Below are 26202 nucleotides of genomic sequence, written 5' to 3' on the forward strand. Positions count from 1 at the left end.
CTATGGACCGACAGTACGCTGATATAGATTGTGGTTAAATGAATTGTGAAAACGTTGAATAGAACAATGCGAAAAGCACGCTTTTGCATAATGTGTGGTGAAAATGGACATGGCAAAGAAAAAAATCTCATTTTCAAAAAAGGAAAATTAAGCACTTTTTAAAAACACTCAATGAAAAAAGCACTTTTAAGGGCTTTTAAAAAAGGAAAATTGAAAATAAGCACCTTTAAGCACTTTTTAAAAACGCTACGCACCATGATGTTGTGTTAAAAACCGCACCTTTTCAACAAAATTGCTACTTATTAAAATATAAGTTTAAAACAAAAATGAGAAAAACACCACCATTTCTAGTCCATCCCATTTCAGAAATATTTAATAAAGTTGTAACACAAAGCAATTATTCTAAAAAAATATATATATAAAATACTCATATGAAACATTAACTTTCACATTTTATTTCAGATTCATTAATTTTTCTAGAAAGATCTGAATTTACATCAGAAATATCAATATTCATACTAATCTTCTCATTTTCTTCAACTAATTCAGTCACTTTTTCACCGGCATTAACTAATTCAGATGCTTTATCACAGTCTTTAACTAATTCAGTCTCCTTATCTACAACATCAGTACTAATGACGTTTAATGCATTTTGTTGATTCGCTTGCACTAGCTTAGGAGGTAACATAGATGGTGGCCCAGCATCTCTGACATCATAACTGTGATGAGGCAAAGTTTGAAGCCATTGTAGCATACTATACAATATTAAGGATACAAATATAATTTATGTTAAAAGTGACAATCCACAGAAATTTCAAACATGCACAGAGAACTGTGGTGGCTTAGGGGCCTACCAATGAGGTTAACCAGGTTTGAATCCTAGTGATGGCTGGTCAATACGAATTCCGCACCCCCGTGCTAAATATTCCTCTGCGGACATAAAAAATATCCTTAATGGTAGCCGGATCATGGGTCTTGGCCATCAGGCTAAGCATGGGAGGTTTTCTCGCCATGTAACGCAAATGAGGGTTAGTTACACTAAAAAGTCCTAAAGGAAGGCAAATTTCTCCTAACACTTGATCCAGGAGTTCTTTTGTCTTCTGAATTGGGTTCAAAATTACAAGGCTATGGAGTGGAACATTATTAGTCGTAAACCCAAAATTAGGTGGGCTACTCAAATAGGTAATAAATAGATAATAGATAGCAATGCTTCGTACTCATCTCCATCAAAGTTTTGGTTTTTCAAACATATTTCCAGGGCTATGTAGGAAGACACATACAATAGCAGATCTAGAATTTATTCAATGGTTTGCATGAAAATATTCAACATCTTCGTATAATTATTTATATTTATTTATGTTATCCATGTGGTTACTCGATAAATTTTTTGTTTGATTCGCGGCACAACATAAGACTTTAATTTTTTTAAAATCTATATATAATTTTTGAACAAATTAAACCAAAGAGGTGTTTTTAAACCCTTACAAAGGAAATAAAATTTTTCTAGACCACCTAAATAAAATTGTTTCTAAGCAAAAGAAACAGTCCAAGTTATGCTCATAATAACAGGGTTTTATGTGGAAATTTTTATTTTAAACCAACCATTAAAAAAATCCTTTTAAACTCTTAGAATTAAGAGTTTCTATTGAACAATAACTTTGGTAAAAGCTTTATTCAAAGTTTAAATTTAAGGTACATAAAGTAGCAAATTCAAAATAGAGATTGTAAACAAAATCGAGATCAAAGTAAAATAATAAAAATTGCAAGAAAAAATGTTAGCTACAACGCTTAAAATTTCTATCGCAGTTATAGAGTAAATATTAGAAGAAATAAACACATACCAAGCTAATTACATAAAAGATACAAGATATGATTAATTTTTCAATTTCAAAATAATAAAAGGATACGATTTTTCTTCTCTTTCAGTTTTGGCTATATTTGCACAAATTTTCTCTTTTTTAAAAGTTTCAATTACATCCTAAAATAAATAGGTTAAAGAAAACTAAATATATATTTTTCACATATCAGTTGAATCTATATTAAATTTAAAATATTATATATTAATTATATTACATGTTAATAAGTACAGTGTCACCCCCTTTTTACGTTGTCCGCTTTATATGTTATCCCGCTTCCTACCTCATTTTCCGCAAGTTCGTGAAAATCACCTATGCCGATAATGTTAAATTATACCGGATTTCATGTTAGACATTTTAGGAAAATCCTGCTTTATAGGTTTTTTTTTTTAAACAGGTCAAAATTATTCTCTCTTTTTTTTCTTGCAAAGCTCGTACAAACTTTTCTTGAGTTTTCTTTTGCTCTTTCTTTAAAAGAAAAGAGAGATAGCTTTGTTTATTAGCTGTATGTAGCTTTTCCGACATTCTCTCGAACCAATTGTCCCTTTACCTGTGAAAGGGGATTTCTCCCTTTGAGTCAAAATCAGAAGGGTGGTGGTAAGGACAAAGCACAGGAAGAAAGGTTAATGAAAGTATAAGAGCTTAAGATTTAAAACTTCCGAGCAAAATTTTTTTCCAGCAAACTTCAACCTTTGAATAATTCTATCATTCAAAGAACGCTATACTTAACAACTGGTTAGGTAATCATTTCTATTTTTTGATTCCGGTGACTTCAAAATAATTGACACGGAAGCCCTGAATTTGATTTCTACTGCGTTGGATAATGTCAACTGAAATGCATCACAAATGGGTTTAAAAAAGTTTTTTGGGGATCAATTACTTTTATGTATCCAACGGCAACAATGACATTTCGGAATAAAATTGCGTAGCTGAAAATCTTTTGAAGTCGACTGTAACACATACATCCCATTACTTTGTAATTCTTTTAATATCTTATTTAATGTTTATTCCCAATGAAAGTGATAAAAATGAGCAGGAGGATGTACCCACAAGTGATCAAGAGTTTGAAAGCAAGGAAACTTAAAACATTTGTTAATGTAAACCATAAAGGAAATTTACATGCAATAATAAGTATTGAGGGATATTATTGAAATTGTATCTAAAAAAAAAACTGTGTAAAGACTACACATTTTTCCAAGTAGTTCAGCTCCTAAGAGTCAATTTTGAAGAATATGCTTAAATTTTTTTAACCCCAATTTTAAGCTATCCCACTTCGTGCCTTTTTTAAATGCTAGTCTGATGGAAGATGTAAAATCAGTGTTCCACTGTATTATATATTACACATTAATTACATACTTTGTACTGGTCCCATTTTAAAGGTTCGTGAATACCATCAGAGCCATATTTTGTATCATACCAATCATAGTGGAGTTCTTCTAACATTAAACCAAGGCCTGGAGCTTTTGGAATGTCTATCTAAACATACATAAAATATTTTTTTTCAGACAAGCACAATTTTGAGAAAGAAATATGAATAGAACCTAATTAATTAATATTTAAAGTAAGGAGCATTAAAAAAATATAGAAAGATAAATAATTTGCAAAAGAAGTAAATTTCAACTATTTTATGTCACAGATGCAGTAAAAACCTGGTGTTTAAGAAGTGTTAAAAAAAAACTTCAATGTAAAATTAATTTGCTTGGAAACATAAACCATTTCTATTATAAAATAGATTTGAATTTGAGTCTTACTCTAGTTAAATAGAACATTCTCATTTAGTGCTTGATAGTGACTAACACTTTATTAGTTGTAACTGAAAACTTTGAATTGAAGGAAATGAAAATATTTGCGTCTCTTTTTGCTAAAATTCAACATTACTGTTCAGCAGCTGACCCGGATTTCTAGGAATACGTTGGAAAATCTTCTAGTATTCCATTTTTAAAAAATGTTCGGCAATCGATACCTCGATATATTTCTTTATAATATACAGAGTTCTCATTCTAATCTTCAAACTTTTGTTGGCTTCCTCTCTCTCTTTTATCTTTTACTGTTTTTTCTTTTTACAATGATCAATCTATTTTCCGTATTGTACTTTCTTCTGCATCTCTACGCTTTTTTTTTCATTTTGGGTCATGACACCAAAGATATTATAGTACAGAAATGATCTTATCTGCTATTGTGACATTTGTATTTGTTTCACTTTTTTTTTACTTTTATTCATAATTAGTACTATTTTAATCCTTTCTTTATTTGGATAAAACAAAGACTGTTAGTATTGTCAGAAAGAATGATAGCATTATCTGAGAAATACAAGCTAGGAAGATTCATCTCTGTTAGGGAGAAAAAAAATTATTAGTCTTTAAAAAAAAAAAAAAAAAAAGAAATAAAGTACAAAATAAATCAAAATAATAATTTAATTCCTATTCTTCCAGATTGATTATGTTTTTTTAGTTCTTAATTACTGAATTCTAAAATATTTTTTAATATGATTCTAACTTTTCCCATTTTAAGTTAACTCAAAGTCTATATACACCATCCGTAAATCTTCCAAACTGAAAATGTTCAAAAATTAATACAAATTCAAGTATAAAGAAGAGGAAGACATCATAAAGTCTGAAGAGAAGGAAAAGAGATTTGGATGGTAAAGCTCAAAGTAAACAGAATGGATTTTCCTAATAATCACTATGAATCTTCTAGAAAAAAAACTTTTCTAATGAGTCCTTTCAATTCAGTTGCAATGTTAGTTTTGCACACAAGTTTCTCTGCACTACATGTTTTTAGAGCTCAAAAGCATAGTATTATGCTCCGAAAACTCATCAAACGCTCCACAACTCATAAGAGAAGAGAAGATAAATTTTAACTCTTAGATAATGTCTAAATACAGAACTTAACCAAAGAAAATAAAATGTAAACTGTAAAGTTGAAAAATATGGAAATGCTTTTGTAACTGACAGTAAAAACCGGGAAAAAGTTAAACTCCATTAAAAAATACAATTACTTTATATTGATTCATGCAATATTCTCACATCTTTTGACATGTTTATTTACTAAAAAGTAAATACATGAAAATAATTTAGCTCCATTAATGAGTTTGATAATGCAAACAATGTTTATGTATACAAATGAGATAAAAATTGCAATCATCTAAGCAGTTATTAATAATTAATTCTCCAAAATCTGTATTGTGACTAAGGTAATATTTTATACATAAAAATATTATGTCATTAAAAAAATATGTGATAAATTGTGAAACAATGAAATTAGAAAGGCAAAAAAAATGTAAATGCTGTAATAAGAGACTCTCTGAATATTTTCGATATAAATTCCATAACATGATTTAAGTTCTTTATTTTCATAAAATGACCATAAGCAAAATAAATTAGAATATTTGTTAATTAAATAAGGTAAATCAAATATTACATAATAATTATAAAAGCTGAATTTCCAAACATAGAAATAAAAACTGATATTTGTTAAAACATGCACTTTCAAATCATTCTTAAATACACAAATTTTAAAACAAATAAGTACTATGAATTTAAAAAAAAAAACAAAAACATTAATAATTATATAAAAAAAAAAAAAATTTAAGTCCCCTTTAAACATATAGATAAAAAATATTTGTTAAAACATGTATTTTCAAATTGTTTTACAACTTAACAGTACAGTAAAAAATATTGTTAAGACACAGATGAAATAAATAATTACCATAAACAGTAACAAATATTACTAACTTAATCATGTGCAAGTTTAAAAGAAAACTAACTAGTGTTGTAAATCATAATTCATGAAAAAACTATAAATATACCCTTTCATTTTCCCAAGTCTTTTTTAAAATGTCCTCACCAGTCAAATTCCTCATATATGCAATAGCTAATCCTACCATTTTACGAATCTGATGCAACATGAAGCTCTGACCTTTCACTTGAATAACTGTAAATTCTATGCCACTGGATTCAAACGGAGAAGAGCACTAAAATTTAAAAAAAAAACATTTAAATTTAATTGGATTTTAAAGTAAAAACAGAGATTTAAGATAAAAAACAGAAAATTATATAATAACAAAATTAAAATAATAAAGAAAAGATATTAGAAAGATTTTTACTTTAATGACTTCAATCAGAAATACCTATACTGGGTTACCACTCATATCTGGAAAAAAATATTCCCTGTGTTTTCCCTGCACATATTATATATTAAGAGGAAGCACATATATAAATACTTTTATTTATACATATTTTTTGCACATATATAAAGAGGAAGATCTCATTCATTGTGTTCATGTGTGAGCTATTTCAGGATATTCAGGGTATCTGCTACATTTTTGATTCTCGAATGTATGACATTTCATGACTGATTCTAAGAACTTTTCATGACTTAACAAAGTTACTATTTTCTCTGACAATAACACAACAATAAATTAAAAAAAAAGCATTTATAACAACATTAATTGAAATGATAGGTATAACCAAAACTGTTATACTCTGCATCTACATATTTATAGATTTTAAATTTAAAAAACAGAGTCAAGAAATAGTTAAAGCAATAAAATAGTGGAAAAAAATACAAAAGTAAAAAATTTTTTTCTTCTTCTGCAGAAATACATTCTAAAGATACTTTTCTTGTTCATTGGAAAGGAGATAAATACTCCTGATTTTTCTGTTCTCATTTCAGAATTAAAAAAAATCGCCAATGACTGGCTTGCTTCAGATAGAATTTTAAATTGATAATATTTAATAAAAAAAAAAAATTATAATAGAAATTCCGACATCACAGAAGTTTAAAATATAATTCACTCTAAAAATGTTTTTACTTTCATTTTTTGAAAGAAGGCCATAATTTTTAAAGAATATGATAAAAACATTTTATGTTTCAATAAAATATGACTGTGAATGGGGATTTTGTAACAAATCCAGATATTCGAAGCACAATGAAATGGGGGGTGGGGGGGGGATTCCATTTTCAAAATTAGATTTTTTGGGGGACCTAAATCCAACTTTCCTTGATATGAAAAAAAAAAAAAAAACCCCCAGTTAAAATCTGATATTTCATGACAAATTTTGTTCAATACCTCCAGGTGCGCAGATAGCCTGGATATTGATACTAGCTTTAATTGCTGGAAATAAGAAACAGCTCAACCTACTTAAAACAAATAATAAACAATAAATTATGGTATAGTATAATATAGATGAACTATCATCTTTAAATATCCCATACATGGCCTTTTTTAAAAACACCGAATTAAGAAATAAAATTTCCTCAATTTTCCAAGTTAGTAAGGAAATATTCAAATTGACTTATTTTAGGTGATTTATATAAACAAATGTTAAATAAATGTTAATCTTCATAAATATATGTATACAAATTTTAAGAACATAAGAAAAAATTTGTTTTTCTTAAGAACTCTTAAGAACTAAGAGAAAAACAGAGACTAAAGTATGAGAAACTATATAAAGATTTTTTTAAAGATATAAAGATTTAAAAAAGAATTATTTTTTTAATTAGTTAATTTAGTTTAGTTTAAATTGCTTAGAAAAGATTTTTTAAATTGTTTTAGCTCTTGTGTTTTACTATTTTCGAAAAATATTAATTTTGAGTGAATTTTATTTCCGATTTAGGTACATAATGCTTATTGCTAAAAATCTAAATTTTATGAAATATAGTTATAAAATACCTCAATGTATTTAGGTACTATTCATTAGTGAATNCGGGGAAGTCATTCTCTCACACTTACGCGCGTCAAAAAGTTAAACATAGAAATACTGGAAATAGGGCTGTTTTCCTGAGTTTTCGATACTTTTCAAGGTCATTTCGAAATTTTCAAGGATTTAATATCATTTTCAAGTACTTCTAGGGGCCCTTGAAAATCAAAATGAAATTCAAGTACTTTTCAAGGCCGCGGGAACCATGTCAAAGGTGACAGAATGGATTTTCCTATTAATTACTATGAATCTTCTAGAAAAAAAACTTTTCTTCTGAGTCCTTTCAATTCAGTTGCAATGTTAGTTTTGCACACAAGTTCCTCTGCACTACATGTTTTTAGAACTCAAAAGCATAGTATAATGCTCCGAAAACTCATAAGTAAGGAGAAGATAAGATAAATTTATAACTCTTACATAATGTCTAAATACAGAACTTAACCAAAGAAAATAAAGTGTAAATTGTAAAGCTCAAAAATATGGAAATGCTTTTGTAACTGACAGTAAAAACCGGGAAAAAAGTTAAACTCCATTAAAAAGTACAATTACTTTATATTGATTAATGTAATATTCTCACACCATTTGACATGTTTATTTACTAAACAGTAAATACATGAAAATAATTTAGTTCTATTCATGAGTTTTAATAATGCAAACAATGTTTACATATACAAATGAAATAAAAATAGCAAATTTCTAAGCAGTTATTAATAATTAATACTCCAAAATCTGTATTGTGACTAAGGTAATATTTAATGCATAAAAACATTATGTCATTAAAAAGTTATGTGATAAATTGTGAAACAATAAAATTAGAAAGGCTATTAAAATGCAAATGAACTGCTTGCTATAATAAGAGACTCTTTGAATATGTTCTATATAAATTTCCTAACATGATTTAAGTTCTTTATTTTTATAAAATGACCACAAGCAAAATAAATTAGAATATGTGTTAATTAAATAAGGTAAATCAAAATATTACATAATAATTACAAAAGCTGAATTTCCAAACATAGAAATAAAAACTGATATTTGTCAAAACATGCACTTTTAAATCATTTCTGAATACACAAATTTTTAAACAAATAAGTACCATTTAAAAAACATTAATAATTATAAAAAAAAAAATAAAAATGAAAGTTCCTCTAAATATGTGGATAAAAAATATTTGTTAAAACATGCACTTTCAAATTGTTTTGCAACTTAACAGTACAGTAATAAATATTGTTAAGACACAGATGAAATAAATAAGTACCATAAACGGTAACAAATATTACTAACTTAATCACGTGCAAGTTTAAAAGAAAACTTGTAAATCGTAATTTACAAAATAATAATAATAATATTACCCTTTCATTTTCCCAAGTCTTTTTTAAAATGTCATCACCAGTCAAATTCCTCATGTATGCAATAGCTAATCCTACCATTTTACGAATCTGATGCAACATGAAGCTCTGACCTTTCACTTGAATTACTGTAAATTCTATGCCATTGGATTCAAATGGAGAAGAGCACTAAAATTTAAAAAAATAAAAAAAATAGAGATTTAAGATAAAAACACAGAAAATTATATAACAAAATAAAAATAAATAAATTAAAAAAAAAAAAAAGATATTAGAAAGATTTTCACTTTAATGACTTCAATCAGAAATTACCTACACTGGTTACCACTCATATCTGGAAAAAAATATTCCCTGTGTTTTCGATGCACATATTATATACAATATATAAAGAGGAAAATCCCATTCATTGTGAGCTATTTCAGGTTATTCAGGGTATCTGCTATATTTTCAAATCCATGACTTTTCATGACTAATTCCAAGAATTTTTCATAACTTAACAAAGTTAGTATTTTCTCTGACAAAAACACAACAATAAATTTAAAAAAGCATTTATAATAACATTAATTGAAATGATAGGCATAACAGAAACTGTTATACTCTGGATCTTCATATTTGTAGATTTTAAATTTAAAAAACAGAGTTAAGAAAGAATTAAAGCAATAAAATTGCGGAAAAAAATACAAAAGTAAATAATTTTTTCTTCTTCTGCAGAATTATATTCTAAAGATACTTTTCTTGTTCATGAGAAAGGAGAGAAATACTCCGGATTTTTCTGTTCTCATTTCGGAATAAAAAAAATTCACCAATGACTGGGTTGCTTCAGATAGAATTTTAAATTGATAAAATAAAATAAAAAATAATAGAAATTCTGAAATCACAGAAGTTTAAAATATAATTCACTCTAAAAATTTCTTTTCTTTCATTTTTTGAAAGAACGCCATAATTTTTAAAGAAGATGACAAAAACATTTTATGCTTCAATAAAATATGACTGTGAATGGGGATTTTGTAACAAATTCAGATATTCGAAACACCATGAAATTAGGGGGGGGGGAGGTAAATTCCATTTTAAAAATTAGACTNAATTAGGGGGGGGGGGAGGTAAATTCCATTTTAAAAATTAGATTTTTCAGGGACCTAAACCAGACTTTCCACGATATTAAAAAAAAAAACAGTTAAAATCATGACATTTCATGACAAATTTTGTTCAATACCAAAATTCATGACTTTCCATTATTTTTCATGACTTTACAGGTACGCAGATATCCTGGATATTGATACTAACTTTAATTGCTGGAAATAAGAAACAGCTCAACCTACTTAAAGTAAATAATGCTACAAATGATAAACAATAAATAATAGTAAATGAAATAGTATAATATAGATGAACTATCATCTTTAAATATCCCATACATGGCCTTTTTTAAAAACACCAAAATCAGAAATAAAATTCCCCCAATTTTCCCAGTTAGTTAGGAAATATTCAAAATTACCAGTTATTTTAGATGATTTATATAAAAAAATGTTAATCTTTAGAAATATATATACAAATTTTAAGAACGTACGTAAAAATTTTTCTTCCCTAAGAGAAAAATAGAGACTAAAAAGTATGAGAAACTATAAAAAATTTTAGAAAAAAAAATTTTTTTTTTCTTCCCCCAAATTAGTTTAGTTTAAAATATTTAGAAAAGATTTTTAAATTGTTTTAGTTCTTGTGTTTTACTATTATCAAAAAATAATAATTTTGAGTGAATTTTATTTCTGAATCAGGTACGTTATGCTTATTGCTAAAAATCTAAATTTTATGAAATATAGTTATAAAATAACTCAATGTATTCAGGTACTATTCAGTAGTGAATCAACTTTGTGATGTATACAGTTACAAAGCAAACAGATATTTTATTCAAATTTGTTTTGATGACTATTTTGTATTTTTTATATTTTTGTTTGTTGCATGAAAAATTATTTGAAATCTATTCATAAAATTAAAAAATATGATTAAAATCATTATTTTGGAATGTAAAATTATAGAATTAAAAAAAGAAGAAGATTTATTAGTTAAAATTAATTTCATTTATCGTTTTTTCAAAAAGATAAATGAAAATTAAACATTTTTTAAAATTTATTTTTGTTAAACAGGTTAGCAGCTAAATGTTTTGGAGTAGTAAATTTGTAATGAATAATAAAATAATAATTTTGAGTGAATTTTATTTCTGAATTAGGTACATTATGCTTATTGCTAAATATCTAAACTTTATGAAATATAGTTATAAAATAACTCAACGTATTCAGGTACTATTCAGCAGTGAATCAACTTTGTGATGTATAACAGCTACAAATCAAACAGATATTTTATTCAAATTTGTTTTGATGACTATTTTGCATTTTTTATAATATTTTTGTTTGTTGCATGAAAAATTATTTGAAATCTATTCATAAAATTAAAAAAAATATGATTAAATTCATTACTTTGGAATGTAAAATTACAGAATTAAAAAAAAAGATTTATTAGTTAAAATTAATTTTATTTATTGTTTTTTCTAAAAGATAAATGAAAATAAAACATTTTTAAAATTTATTTTTCTTAAACAGGTTAGCAGCTAAATTTTTTGGAGTAGTAAATTTGTAATGAAACTGGAAAGAAATTTTTAAATAGCAGTTATTCACGGTCATATATAAATTAAAAAAAATAAATCATTATGCGTATTAACATTATTGTAATATCCTAAATATTTCTAGAAATACTTTTAATAAGAAGTTTAAAATACACTTGCATTCAAAAAATAATAACTCGATTTGATCAAATATTTAATATTGATATTTTTGTTATATTGATTGTTTGCACGATCCCCAACTGGTAACCTTTCTTTAGATTGTTCACACCCTTCTCCCAAACGAAGGGTAATAGTATTGTCAAATACCAAGTGATAAACGAGGAGCCCGAAAGCAAATTTCTGGCGAAAAAAACACAATTATTTTAAACAGAAATTTTTTGTAATTTTCTTAAAACCTTTAAAAACTGGAGGCAATTTTCACTAAAAATGATTAGAAAAAATCTACAGCTAAAAAAGTTATTATTTTAAAAATATTCCTTAATCAGAAGAAAAAACGAATTTCAAATCAGCTAAACTAACCTCACAAGACATCATGTATCTTTTGCAACTTGGATCACCAGGCAATCTGTAAATAATTAAATAAGTATTAAAAGTTTAAAATGTTTAGCATTAAAAGTTTAAGAAGCACGAGTAAAATACTACTATACCTCCCAGATGTAAAGTTGTAATAGTTATGGGTTCCTAAAAAACTCTTCAAGAAAACATTTACTTCTTGAACTCGTTCATCTGCAAAAAAAGAATTATATTAAAAACCAAAAGTGAAAATATAGTATACACACCACTAAATATTTTAGAAGATGATTCCTCCATTCATCATATAAAAACTTTACAATATGATTAATGTATTGTTGATTGAAATCAATTATTTTTAAAATCAGATGAAAGGGATGATCAATAATTTAGAAACTAAAAACTTCCACCCTATAAGCTAAAATTGAGACCTGAACCTAATGTTTTCCAAAATTTTAATAAGGGATTGAATAACTCTATTTAGATTACGAAAAAAAAAAAAAGACATCGACCCTAGGAAATAAATGTTGCATGATCAATTTTCTAATATAATGCTAACTTTTATAGGAACAATGTGAAACTCTAACACAATGTTTGTGAATCTCAGATGATTGTGAATTTATTTTGATGTGATATTTGATTTTTTTCTTTGGTTTGATCATTATTGAACCCTTATCAATCAGCTTCATAAAAAAGAACTTCCCCAAACTTTCTCAGAAACTGCAATTCATTGCTCTAGAATTTTAATCGCCACCTATTATTTTTTCTAATTTTATCAAACCACCTCGTTTGAAGAGAATTGATGCCATGAGGATATCAGTCCAATATGAAAGTCTAGCAAGTCTTCGAGTAGATGTGCTAGTGAGAGAACAAGTGTCTGTTTTATATGTAATCAAACTTTCCTTTTCACATAGAATGTTACATTAAATTTTAGTATGATGCTATCTTTGCCAAAATAACTCCTACTAAAATTGAATGTGAAACACTGTCACAAATATTTCAGAAAACTGCGAACTGATTCGGATGTAATTACATCCATTTAAAACAGCTACATTGATATTGACGTGATTGTTTATAATATATTTACAAAACACAAACACCTTTTAGTTTAACAGTGCCTCTTAGTACCAAAAATATAAGAATACAAAATATTCTGCAATGTGCCAAATTCCTAATCTCTAACAAAAAGTCATGAAGGAAAAAAAAAATGAAAATCTTTAAAGAAAATTGGATATCATAGACGATTTTTAGAAATAAGTTTTTTCTTTTCTTTCAAAAGTGGCCATTTTTTTTTGCATTAAAGCGTTTCACTTGACTAATTTTCTTACATTATTACTAAGTCTATGGAAAACTGCACTTGTGAACTAAATTTGATAAGTTTTTTTTATTTTACTTATACAGCTAGCTAAATCTGCATAATATTTGATTTAATTATTTTGAATGCATGATTTAAGATCTTTATATTTAGCCTTATAACAAAAATAAATAAATAAACAAAAACCCTTTTACTGATATAACATTGCCTTACAAGATCATAGTACTAAATGAAAAAAAAAAAAAATTATTGATTCTGTATAAGATTTGATGCATGTTCTTTTGAATGCATGATTAAGCTCTTTATATTGAACCATAACATTATTTTTTATTGTTATATAACAAAACAAAAAAAAATAAATAAAAATAAAACCTTTTACTGATATAACATAACATTGCCTTACAAGATTATAGTATTAAATGAAAAAAAAATTAATCGAATTTTAAATTTTGTAGGTATTTACCTTTAACCATAATAGTAAAAAAATTAATTGAATTTTAAATTTTGATGGTATTTACCTTTAACCATAATAGTCATCATTATGATAAAAAATAAACAAACAAGAAGGACAAAACGATGGCTGCTTCAGATTTTTTAAAATATAGATTTCTTTTCTAATAAGAATTCCACCAGAAAAAGTTTACGAAGTTTAGTAATAAAAAGATATGATTTTTAAATTAAAACATTTAAAAAACTATACATTTCCATAATGAGAACTTTATTTAAATTTAAAGCTTGCCCTCTTTACTTCAAAAAATCAGATAAAAAATATAATAAAAACAATAGCATAACAGTTTCAATCGATAAATGTATCAAGTTAAAATTCTGTTATATGAGTAAATATATTTATGACATTAAAACTGATATTGCAAGGACTATAATTCTAACTAGTATTTAGATTACACAATGAGAATAGCTCAAAAAATATTTTTGCAATAGCAGGCCTGCCATAAATGATTATCAGTGCAATAAATAAAAAAAAGCAATGCAAAGTCAATAATTACTTACCAGTTATACGGTATTCTTCTGAACTTCCCTCAACATTTGGGGCAAAGGCAAATGTTGGTAGCATATAAGAGTAAGTTCTAGCATCACAAGCAATTTTTGCATCAAAAGCCTGAGTTACTCTTTTATAAGCTACAAAAAGATTGAAAAAAATTTATTTACACTTCAGAAAAGAAAAAATACATTCAATTAATTATTCTCAAACATTCATACACTGTAACAACTTACATAACTTGAAAATCAGCTTTGCAAAATAAATTTTCATTTTGAAATTCATAAATTTTAAATTGAGATTTATTTGGCTAGCAGTTACTATTTTTTTAATGATCTACTTTCTTCAATTTGTTTATAAAACATTTGGCATAGCAGAACATGAAGATATTGAAAATCTTTGTCATAGACAACTTTAAAATGTTTAAGAAGCCTCAACCCTTGCCGTCTTGGATTCTAGGATAAATGCTTATCTTAATAAACTATTGTAGATATAGCTTTTATCTACTATATCTGATATAGCTTTTATTATGTTAATTAGATTAATCTACAATAGTTTGTTAATTAGAGTTATCTACAATAGTTTGTAATTAGACAGCGCAATACCTTTGAAAAGGGTAGAAAATAAAGGGGTTGCTTAATAGATTAGGAGAAATAGCGTTTGATAATCTTTGGAACACCGATGAATTCTTCCTCAAATCTTTTCAGCAATAAAATAATATCATTTTGAGTAAGTAATTTAAAACTACAAGGTTCTCAGTTTTTATATTTTTCAAAATATGACCTTATTGTAGTTTAAATTGATGAAAATCAATTTGGATGACGCTAAAAAAATTAACATTTATTATACAAAAATAAAGTTACTTAAAACTTACAAAATTTTAACTGCTTACTATTTAATATCTTTCAAAAAGTGCTAAATGCAGACTTGAATTGGCATAATTTTGCAAGAAAAAAATTAATTGAGAATCTAAAATGCTGCAAAGCTTTACATTTCAAATTCTGATAGGGTGACGACCTTGGACTTTACAGTTATCAAAAGATAGTGCCAAATAGAGTCATCATCAGTTTATTTGCGAAATGAAATAAATCTCAATTTGTTAAAATAAAATCAGACTTATAAAAACTGCAATAGTTACCAACAACTCTAACTTCAGGTGGAAGGTACTGGTTGATTTTTTGTGGAAGGGTTTCACATATTTCTTTTATGGGTATCTTTAAAGAGACTATGTTTCGGACTGCAGAAACACCTTTATCTGTTCGAGCAGCTCTTTGAAACTTCATAGTTTTTGGATGATTAAACTCATCTTCTAAGATTATATTGGCTTTTAGAAGAGCTTTTAATAACTCTTCTTCAACGGTATTTACATTTTGATTTCTAAAACGAGAATAAAATATAGCATTTAGAATATAAGAAGAAAAAATAAAAGATTTAGTTACTAAAGAAAAGCATCACAATAAGAGTAGACTTATAAATATCTACAAAAGATCAATAAGCTCGTAATACTTACACAACTACTTACTTATTATGGTTAGATATTTTTGCTTAATTAAAAAATTATTTTATATAATAATATCTGATTTCAATTCTTTTCACGAAGTTCATACATAACAAAATAAGCAAGATAATTTTGAGAAGACAAGCCTAATGCTTATGAAAATAATATATTTCCCTTTTCAAGAACTTATAAGGACAAATTTAAGTGTAAAATCAAAAATTTAAAAGGCTATTTCTAGCAGAGTGTAAATAATTTAAATAAAATCATTAAAACCAGCCACTTAAATTGGGAGAACGAAAAACAACATCTTTAAACCATCTAAACTAAGAAATTTTTTTTTGAGAAATATGATTTTTTGTTCAAGTTCAAGTATTCAGTAAAGAAAATAGAAGTGCTTCAAAGAAGAAATTATAGATTATTAAATATGTTCATATAATACTGATTGAAAACAATATACAAAAAAAAAAAGCTTTTTTTATTTTTTAAAATATATTTATCATTATAGCAACTAGCTCTTATAGCTAATTTACATAACAGATGAAAATATTTCTTAAATTAGTAGATTGATAGTCAAATTTATTATAAACAGTGAAGATGGTTTAAACATACAGTTTATGTGATTTTCTTATAAGTTTCATAAAGAAATGACAAATTATTAAAACAAACAATATAAAAAAGCAAAGCAGTCAATAAAATCTTTTCAGTCTAACACAAAAACTTATATAAATTTCTTTTCTTAGATTATAAAGGGGTTCAATCCAAAATTGTTATTCATTCTGAGGGAATTATTTTAAAGGGTTATTTTAGAAAAAAAAAAAAGTCCTTGCTGCATACATAACAAAATGAAAAAGATTACAAGAGTCATGATAGAAAAGCGAATGTATCGGTTGTTTAAGTGGCAATAAAGAACCAATAAAGAACATAGTTTTTGTTTGTCTTGCTTATTATTCAATTTATGCTGTTTTTATGTGGCTAAGATATTTTGAGACATTTTCAAAGAATTTATTTTTTTACATGTGCATATTTTATTTATTTAAAACACCCTATGTAGTTTTTATTACTTGTGAAGAAAAATATATATTGCATTACACAAAGAGAATAATTTGTAACAAAGAGAATGACTTGTAACATTATACAAAAAAGTTTCAAAAGTATTCATAAGAATTATCTGTTTAAAGTTAAAGTAAAATTTTGAACAGTGTTTTGCAAATCATTTGGACAATCCTTATTATCATGGGTTAGATCATTTTCATGATAATTGTTTAAATACAATCAAAATAACTTTAATAAATTATCTTTGCATACCTGCAGTTGAAGATATAATTTACTTCTACATTTGGTGTCATTAATCAACTTTATTTTAAAAAAAAAGTACATATCTAGAGGTTTTATAATTATAATTGCTTCTAGGAGAATTTTCGACATGGTATTTGAGTCTACAATAGCACAGAAAGAGTATGTTTTCCCAATAGGGAAGTAACATGTTCTTGAAATTGACCATTTTGACAATTAAAAATTGTTAATAAGGGTTTCAAAAGTGTATTTCTATAATCTAAAGCTAATTTTTTATTTGACATTCAAAAATTGCTTTATCCTAAAAAGTTCTCTTTGTTGTAGTTAATTTCTTTATCTATACTTCAGCAATTAAATAATTAAATGTATGTCTACACAATAGCTTTTTCTTAAATTAAAAAATATAACTATTGCAATTTAGTAAACTACATGAAACTATGTTCTATCAATAGATTTATCTTTATGTTTTTTCCAAGTCTTGCAAGATCAATCAACAGATTATACTTTGATTAAATAATTTTTTTTCCAGCTGAAATACCACAGCCAGAATTTTAATTTACAATCTTTTACTAGACAATATTTAAAAAGTTTTATTCTAGGGTTGCCACTCTATTACAGAAAAAAAAATTACTGTGCTCTTGTGTGAGCTATACTGGGCTAACTATACTAGTTTTAATTGCTGGAAAAATTTAAAGAAAAAAGGAACAGCTGAACATACTTAATTATATATAATAATGCATATATAATAACGATATAGTAAATGAAATAGTTTAGTATAGTTGGAATATCATCCTTAAACATCCCATATATTACACATTGAGTGGTCACCAGTGTTCAAAAGACAAAAATAAGAAACAATATTTCCTGTATTTTTCCAGTTTGTAAAGAAAAAATCAAAATTCCCTGCTTATTAAGGTGATTTTTAAATTCCCTGTATTTTCCAGGTTTTCCCTGTGGAGTGGCAACCCTGTGAATGTAGATTATTTCATTTTATTTTAGAAATTCTGTAATTGAATTTTTATTTGCCAAAACAAATTAAATCTTGAAAAATTCATCAAATGAATATATTCAATAAATCAAAACATAGTTTTACGATACTAAAGCATTTTTCTCATCATGCCATGAATGGCAGGATAAAAAAAATCTTAAAATTTTGAAGCACTGATCACGAAACGAAACCATACCTTATTTATTGTACCAGATAGTTAGCGAATTACGTATAGCACATAGCAGGCAGTCAGTTGATTAAGTTTTATTTTTTTTTTAATCTTATGATGAAAAACTTATTTCAGTATTGTAAAATTATTTTTTATAATTCAATATATTGATTAATATTTTTAAAAAGAAGCTAATATCTGTTAATAGCTCTTTACTTAGTTCTTAATAGAAAGATACTTTAAAATTTCCTTTTACTAAAAAATATATTTAAATATTTTATCTAGATAATTTCATTACTTATAAATGATTCAATTCATTATTATAACAATTCCTAATGTTCAGGGGGCAGATGTTAAAGGATTTTATATTACATTTGTAAAGATTTTGTTACATTTCCTCCATTGTCTTGTATGTTCTTAAGCTATCAAACCATAATGACTGGCAAATAATGCTAGTGTCATCAGTAAGGACACTTTATTGCTTAAACATTAATTTTTGATTGGAAGTATATTTGAAGGCATGTAACATAATCACTGTTAGTAATGACTTAAACTAATATGAAATTCAAAGATTATAATCTTTCAGTTTTAGTACAGTTATGTTTCATAAGTAGAATAAACTACGCAAAAGAAAAAAAAAATCGGGCAGATATCGCAAATGATTATTTTCAATGAACTGGATAATTTAAAAAAAGAGTAGCAGGCTTCGACGACTAGCTTAGTCATTTTTCACACACATCCCAAGCTCTAACTTGAGCAATGTATAGTATATACATGCTATTGCGTAAAAAAGGCAAGCTTCATTATTACCACTTTTGATTAGAATTTTTAAAGCTGTTTTAGAAAGGATCAAAATTAAATTTAGATAATTATTTCCTAACTAAGTTTTTCTATAAAAATAGAAAATTATTCTAAATAAATAATCAACATATAACTAACTATCCAACCATACTTTTATCAATACATAATTTAATACTTAAGACAATCTAACAAAATGAATAATAACCATAAAGTAGTAATAGATAAAGAAATATCATGATATCAAAGGTTTAACTGTAGATAATTACTGAATACTTTTTTATAAAAAAGAACATAAAAACTTTATACACAATAGAGTTTCTCGCACAATAATAAAAATAATATGATTGATATTATGTAAATTATACCTCTGCAATCCATAAAAGTCCTTTCCTAAGTAACTCAAGAGAAGAACAATCTTCTTGGGTTTGCGAACTCTGTTAGAATTTTCAAATACTTTGTTCAGAACCTGCATTAAGAATAATTTTACTACATTAGAAGGTGAATCTTAAGGATCAACACACAATATAAATTCATGAAAACTCCCCTGAAACTCAATTTTTATACATATTCTTTCTACCAATAAGAATTCAGATTGCATAAAAGCGATTTGGCATTGTAATAGAAGAAATGTTACTTGTTTTCAGACTACAACACGTTGAATCCATATGGTTTTAGAAACTTGAATGACGCTAAATATTTCAGACTTTAATTGCATAAAAATAAAGACACACTTATTAAAATTAACTGTTATAACTAATAACTGTTTCTAATTTAAAAATCTTTAGCAAACTGTTGGTTGAAGAATTGTATTGGCTTAATTTTGCGAGAAAATATTAATAGAGAATCTAAAATATTGCAAGCACACATCTCCAATTCTGATTGTATAAAATCATCATGATCTGGTGGCGGCCTTATATTTTAAATGTATCGAACGATAGTGCCAAATTGAGAAAATATCCATCAGTTTATTTGTTATTGTTATGTCTGCAACCTGCTAATACCAGCAAGCCTGCTTGAAAGCAATCAAATTTTTCAGACAGAAGGCACGTTTCTTGTTTTCTCAGTTACACGATCTATGGTCAAGAATAAGAGTTTAGCCACACACAAGTCACAACCGTTTTATAAGAGAGGTCCCAATCGTACACAGGTCGTAATTTTGACCTGAACAAGAGAACCATCAATCTCCAATTCAGTACCCCAAGAGGTATTGATTTGTTATGGGAACTTGATGACTCCCTAAATGTTCATTTTACACATTTCACCATATCTCGAGAACTTTTTGCAAATTGCAAAATTTTTGTACACAATTATAAAATTTGTTTATCCCAAGATAATTCAATTAAAAATTTTTTTAGTAAAATTATTAGTTTTTAGTATTTATTCAAAAATTATAGAAAAATATTAAAATTATATATATTTAGTAAAAGTTATATTTTGCATGGAATTATCTTTGGATAAATGAATAAGATTGTATGCAAAAGTTTTTCAATTTGCTTAAAAAAGTTCTCAAGATATGATGAAATGCGAAAAAAGTATGACATCAGAAGGGGTCAGAAATCAGAATCCAGAAAAATGAGGTATGTTTATTTTGAGAAAGTATGTTTTTTATATGATTTTGTAGTTTAAACTAACATCTACACTATAAGAAGTAGCCATATCAAACTCTTAAGTTTAGAACACAAAGTAATAGGTACAAAAAATCACACCTGAAAATAATCGTTGATTTTAAATTATACATATTTCCATTCATATCCTCTTAATTTGAATATTTTTTCATCAACATTAAAAACAATTTTAAAAATAAAATATGGTTTTTATTTTTAAAACTGAAGAGAAAAAGCCAATTAAAGCTCTTATGTTTTGAACACAAAGTTTCAAGCAATAAAAAAAAAATTTAGCTGGAAAATAAAATATGGTTTTATGAAAATGAGAAACATTTGGATATAAGTAAAAAAGTTTGTAAATTATTTTAAGTACTCTTTGACTGAAAAGAAGCAGCCAATTTAATTTCTTAAATTTTGAACACAAACAAGAAAAGCTAATGGTACAAAAAATAAATAAAAAGACTAAAAACCAACATTATAAGTCTACTATTTAAAACAAATATGTTCAATATAATAGTGTGTAAATAAAGTCATAAAAATCTACCAAAAGCATTGAAGGTATATACATGAAATAATAAAAACTTAAAAGATGAGGGATACTAAACCAAGTAATGAAGTAAAAACCAATTACAACAATGCAATAATCAATTATTACAATGCAATAATCATTAACTAATTTAATCATACAATAAACAGGGGTGATTGTGACTTAAAGTGAAAAACTTCTATATCAAATTATATATATTTAATTTATATTATCTTCATATTCAACACAACTTTTTGAATTAGCATTTATAATTACCTGTTACGGAATATCACACCTTTTTAGCAACGAATTCAAGAAAAAACTATCTTCTTACAAGAATCGCCATATGGGATTCTAAAACTGCACTAATATGAAACGTGGAAATGGATTTTTAAAATTCAAAAATACGAATTGCAATAATGAATTTATAGATAACGTGAAAGCAAAACCCAATGTGTAGTTCTTAAATCACGTATAAATACGAAAATCGTTATTTGATACTACAACCACGAGAATACAAATCGTGGCATTGGATTTCAAAAACGCAGAAATACAAATCGTGATATTAATCCTTTGAACGAGAATCGTGATGTACAATTCTTAAATTGTTTGAATATGAATCGCAATGCGTAACTTTTAAATCAATCAGATAAATAAGAAAATCGATGTTTGATATAAAAATCGCATTGATTAGAATCGTGATATTAGCAAATTCTGGTGAAACTAAAAAATTTACCAAACAAAAAGAATCAAGTAGGAGAAAAATTAAATGAATATTAACGTTTCATTAAAGGGAATTGGTATACCTACTCTGGTAACCTTCTGTTGGATAAGTTTTTAATTCGTGAAAGTTTGTGAGCCAATGGTTCTTGAGATACGCTGAATTCTGCAAATATTCGCAAAAAGGTCAAGGGCGCTGCTTCTAGTTTTTAGATCTGGAAGAATGATACGAAATACCCAGAACTCCGGACTACGCAGGGATTACAATCACCCTTAAACAAATTAACAATAAATACTACACAGCTATAAAAAATTCTACAAAAAGTAACCTCATTATCAGTTTTCAATTTTTTTGAAACTTCAGCATCTTCACTATGAGAATCTTCATTCTGTCTTTTAGTTGAATCCATATTGTTATGGAGAAACAAATTCAGTTTTTGAGAACAACAAGAAAATCGATAGCATTTATTGAGGCCTGAAATATCAAAAATTTATGCATGCATATCAAGCAGAGTTGAAATTAAGAAAATAAAGTCAGTGGTAATAAAGTCCAGTAACTAAAATATATTATTAGCCCATACTCATTTTCACTAGTTTTATTTATTTTCAATATTCAAATGTTATATCATTTATCTAAAATGTTAAAGGATGGTGTTTTCTACACTTAGGGAACGCTGCAAGCTCCATGCTGCCTATACTTCTGGGTTACTGTTTCCAGTGTATTTTAAAGTCATTTGGCTCACAATGTGATGATTGTGTTTTGAGATTTTTGCAAACAGTGTATTTGATTGCTTATTACTTATGTTTACAATGCAAAAGGTGCTAATACTGACGTAAGATGGTGCACAGCTTGCAACAAGAACAAACAGTAATAAACAAATGGAGAGAGGCCAAATCTAGACTGCCAAAAAAGTGAGTTATTCAAAATCTAGCAACCAAATCACCTTTTTTTTATCTATAAAAAAAATGAAACAAATTTTCCCTTCAAACTCACCAGAATTACTTAATAACATTAATCTTATGAAATACGGCAAAATTTGAGCTCAGAAATTATCTAATTTACTTCTTTTATTAAAAACAAAATTATCTGTTTGAAAATATAGCCTCGCAGAATAAGTTGTAGTAAGCAGTTGCAAACTTTTCTAACTGGAACTAGAGTAGGTATTGAGCTCGAAATTGTTATTGTTTACATTCATATTGAAAACACCATCCATACAGTGAAATTAAATGAAAAATCTTAATACAGAGAAAATATAATGCCATATATACAGTAAAACATGAAATTCTATGACAAATAAAGAAATTAAAACATGAAACTGAAAGTCGAAAAACTACAAATATTGATTGCTGGTCCTAATAAGATTTTAGTGGTCTCAGACCAATGTAACTTTTGATCACTGTTAAACATAAATAGCTATTTAATAACACAACATTAAAAAGTAGGTATGCTTTTAATATTATATAAATGAACAAGGTTTTTACTGAGTCTAAGACCTTTGAAGAAAAAACAGGATTGTAAAAATTATAATTATTTATTAATAATTTATTATAATTAAAAATTATAACTAATTTTGCTTTAAAATTTTGCCTGCAAGTTGCATCTTTTAATTTATAATTTCTTTATGCCACATTGACTGCTTCTGAAACAAGCAAATTTTTTTTCCCATTCAAAATCATAAATATTGTGAAAACCTTATATGCAAAAATAAACTATTGGTATAAATTTCATTACCATTCAAAAATATTAATTATGAGAATAAAGGTAGCGATCATGTAAAGTAAGAATGTGGTGACTGAAATTTATCTATATCCTAATGATTTCAAAACAATTTTCATAAATTCTTTTACTTTAATATTCATTAAAAAAAAAAAAAAATTGATCATTATTGTAAATTGAACCTGCGAAATCTGTCTCCTAAAACTAGTGACTACATTACAAAAGTAATTTGTAATCACTTAAAAAAACAAAACAAAAATGTGGTAAGTAGAAATTGTTACAAAGTAGTACTAGATTTTTTTGTAGTTATTTAGTTAGGCTAATATAAGTCAAATAATGAGTTAAGTTTGGGTTTAGTTAATTTGGTATTTATTTAGTAAGTTCCAGCCTGTTCAGTTAAATCCTTTCTGTAGATAATTAACAACAAAAACCACTGGGTTTGGCGTGCTTACAATTTCCAGACAAACATTTTTATTTCATTCTTTAATTTGAAATACCAAGTATTCTTTAAACTACTGATTGCATGTTTTGTAATAATATTGTGTAAAAAAATTAGGAACATTAAAATTCAAGAGCAAACTTGTGGCAATGAGTACACAATAATGATCGCAAAACCACATGGAATATTAATGAAATTTGAGCAAAATAAAGCAATCATGGGGAGATAGTTCTGTATTCTGATCTGCTGGACTACCTACAATTGCCACGGCACCGAATAGATTTTAAAAGTGCAAACATTTAAAAAAAAAATAGGGTTGACTGAAGGTGATACTATAAGTCATACTCTTTGAGTTAACCCATAAGTTGCCAAGATATGGCCAATGTTACGCTACAGATCACAATACGAAACATATTAAATAATTGAACGGTAATTATTTAAGTCATGATTCGTGTTTCGTTTTAAGATACATGAAATGATGGGCAATTTAAAATTCGTTAGAAATAAATACCAGACATTTGATAGAAAAACCACATGAATTTATGATAGAGTTGCATGAATTAAACATATAAAAAAGAAATTGTTCAAATACCCAATGCGAAATTCTCCTGCTATAATACTATATTTAAAACATTGTGCATTAATAATACTATATGGAATAATCGAAGGCTGGCGGATGTTATTTTACAAATTTGTTCTGAAAAGTCCAGGTTTTACAATTGATTATAATTCTTGATCTGTGAGAAATTTTGATTAATTTAATATTTAAAATGATATTTTCCAGATTGTAAAAGTAATATCTCTCCAGAGCAGTTAGATGCATAAAAGAAATAAATGAAAGATATAAAAATTTCGTTTAAACTATGTTTTATTAATTGTTTAATTATTTTTTATTATTTGCTTAAACTATATTTTATTACACGTTTCCTTTCGGTGGGTTGTAAGAAACACAAGTACCATTATTACTAAAGCCTCACCGAAGTAAATAATACTTGATTATTTTCTTACTGCCCCCGAAACAGATAACTACTTAACTTAAATGAGAAAGAAAACTATCATAATTGAAACGGCCTTTTGGAAAGAAAATTAAGTAGCTAAAATATTTAGACTACATTTTCGACTACACCAGAAAAAATAAAAAATTTAACATAAAATATTTAGAGCAATATTGATTGGAAGCAATAATATGAGATTTTTAAAAAAGAACATATAATCTACAAACCACATATAAAACGTGTAATGAGCATAACCACAAAAGACATACATTTATAAACAAGTAAAATTGATCAGTTAAATGATAATGATGTCAATTTCAATCGGCAAAATCTGAAAAAATTGTTAGGTTTCTTTCTGTCGTTTCAAAGCGATAAAATGTTAAATTTTTTTAATCAATTCAAAAAACCGTTTCAACAGTTTAAAAAATCTTGTATTTACGAACTTTTATGAATAGAGCAACTCATTCCAGTTATTTTGAAACAGATTTTTTGACTTAAGGCTTACATCGAAGAAAATAGAGCTGATATTTATCTTTACAGTTAAGGCTATTGCTTGGGTGCCCGACTTTTTAATAAATAGAGGCATTTGATTGGTCAATAACGCCATCGCTTTATCTCGTTTTTTCAGGTTTACTAGAATGGCAGTTTTAGCATTTATGTCTGGCGCAATTTTAATAATACGCAATCTCGGTTTGATAATTTATTCAAATCAATTGAAGTACTTCGTAGACAAAGAATATAGAAGCTAGTATTCCTTCCTTCATTTGTTTGAACTCGAGTTTCATAGATATAAGGAACCCGTAAGAGGAAGTGAAGGTCCTATCTTCCCGGTGGCAACGAAAAATGGGTTACCTTTTTCAATTATCATGGCGACTTTTTCGATCTGTTAAATCGCCACATCGCCAGTGTTCGTGTGCATATTTGTGATGGCTATGGTAATTTATATATTCATTTTATTTATTTTTAACTAATTGAAAACATTGCAAAAATGTTAATATATTACGCTCTATAACACGTAAACATCATTCATGCGTTATTTTCCAATGAGAATGAATTTTAAAATGCATTTATAACTCCACTCTACTAGAAAATTATTTTTATATGCTTAGCAAAAATTG

At 26.5% G+C, this 26202-nt stretch overlaps 1 protein-coding gene across 6 annotated transcripts; it reads right to left on the reverse strand.

Moving 5' to 3' along the window:
- Positions 1-432: 432 nt before the first annotated feature.
- LOC107447671 (Pseudouridine synthase 1) lies at positions 433-25637 on the reverse strand. 6 transcript variants are annotated; one of them, XM_043042489.2, is made up of 11 exons: positions 25312-25637; positions 22263-22408; positions 19449-19549; positions 15473-15711; positions 14346-14474; positions 12160-12238; positions 12032-12077; positions 5665-5829; positions 3213-3332; positions 1908-1978; positions 433-755 (listed from the first exon to the last, which is right to left on the reverse strand). In XM_043042489.2, the coding sequence occupies exons 1-11, from the start codon at positions 25349-25351 to the stop codon at positions 440-442; spliced, it is 1452 nt and encodes a 483-aa protein (XP_042898423.1). In that variant the 5' UTR covers positions 25352-25637; the 3' UTR covers positions 433-439. The 6 variants fall into 6 exon arrangements, with proteins under 6 accessions (XP_042898423.1, XP_071040129.1, XP_042898417.1 ...); XM_071184028.1 differs by having other exon boundaries at positions 25354-25585; XM_043042483.2 differs by lacking the exon at positions 5665-5829 and adding an exon at positions 8905-9069 and having other exon boundaries at positions 25312-25533.
- Between the last annotated feature and the right edge of the window lie 565 nt (positions 25638-26202).

This window comes from Parasteatoda tepidariorum, chromosome 8 (assembly GCF_043381705.1).
Source record: "Parasteatoda tepidariorum isolate YZ-2023 chromosome 8, CAS_Ptep_4.0, whole genome shotgun sequence".
Lineage (NCBI taxonomy): Eukaryota > Metazoa > Arthropoda > Arachnida > Araneae > Theridiidae > Parasteatoda > Parasteatoda tepidariorum.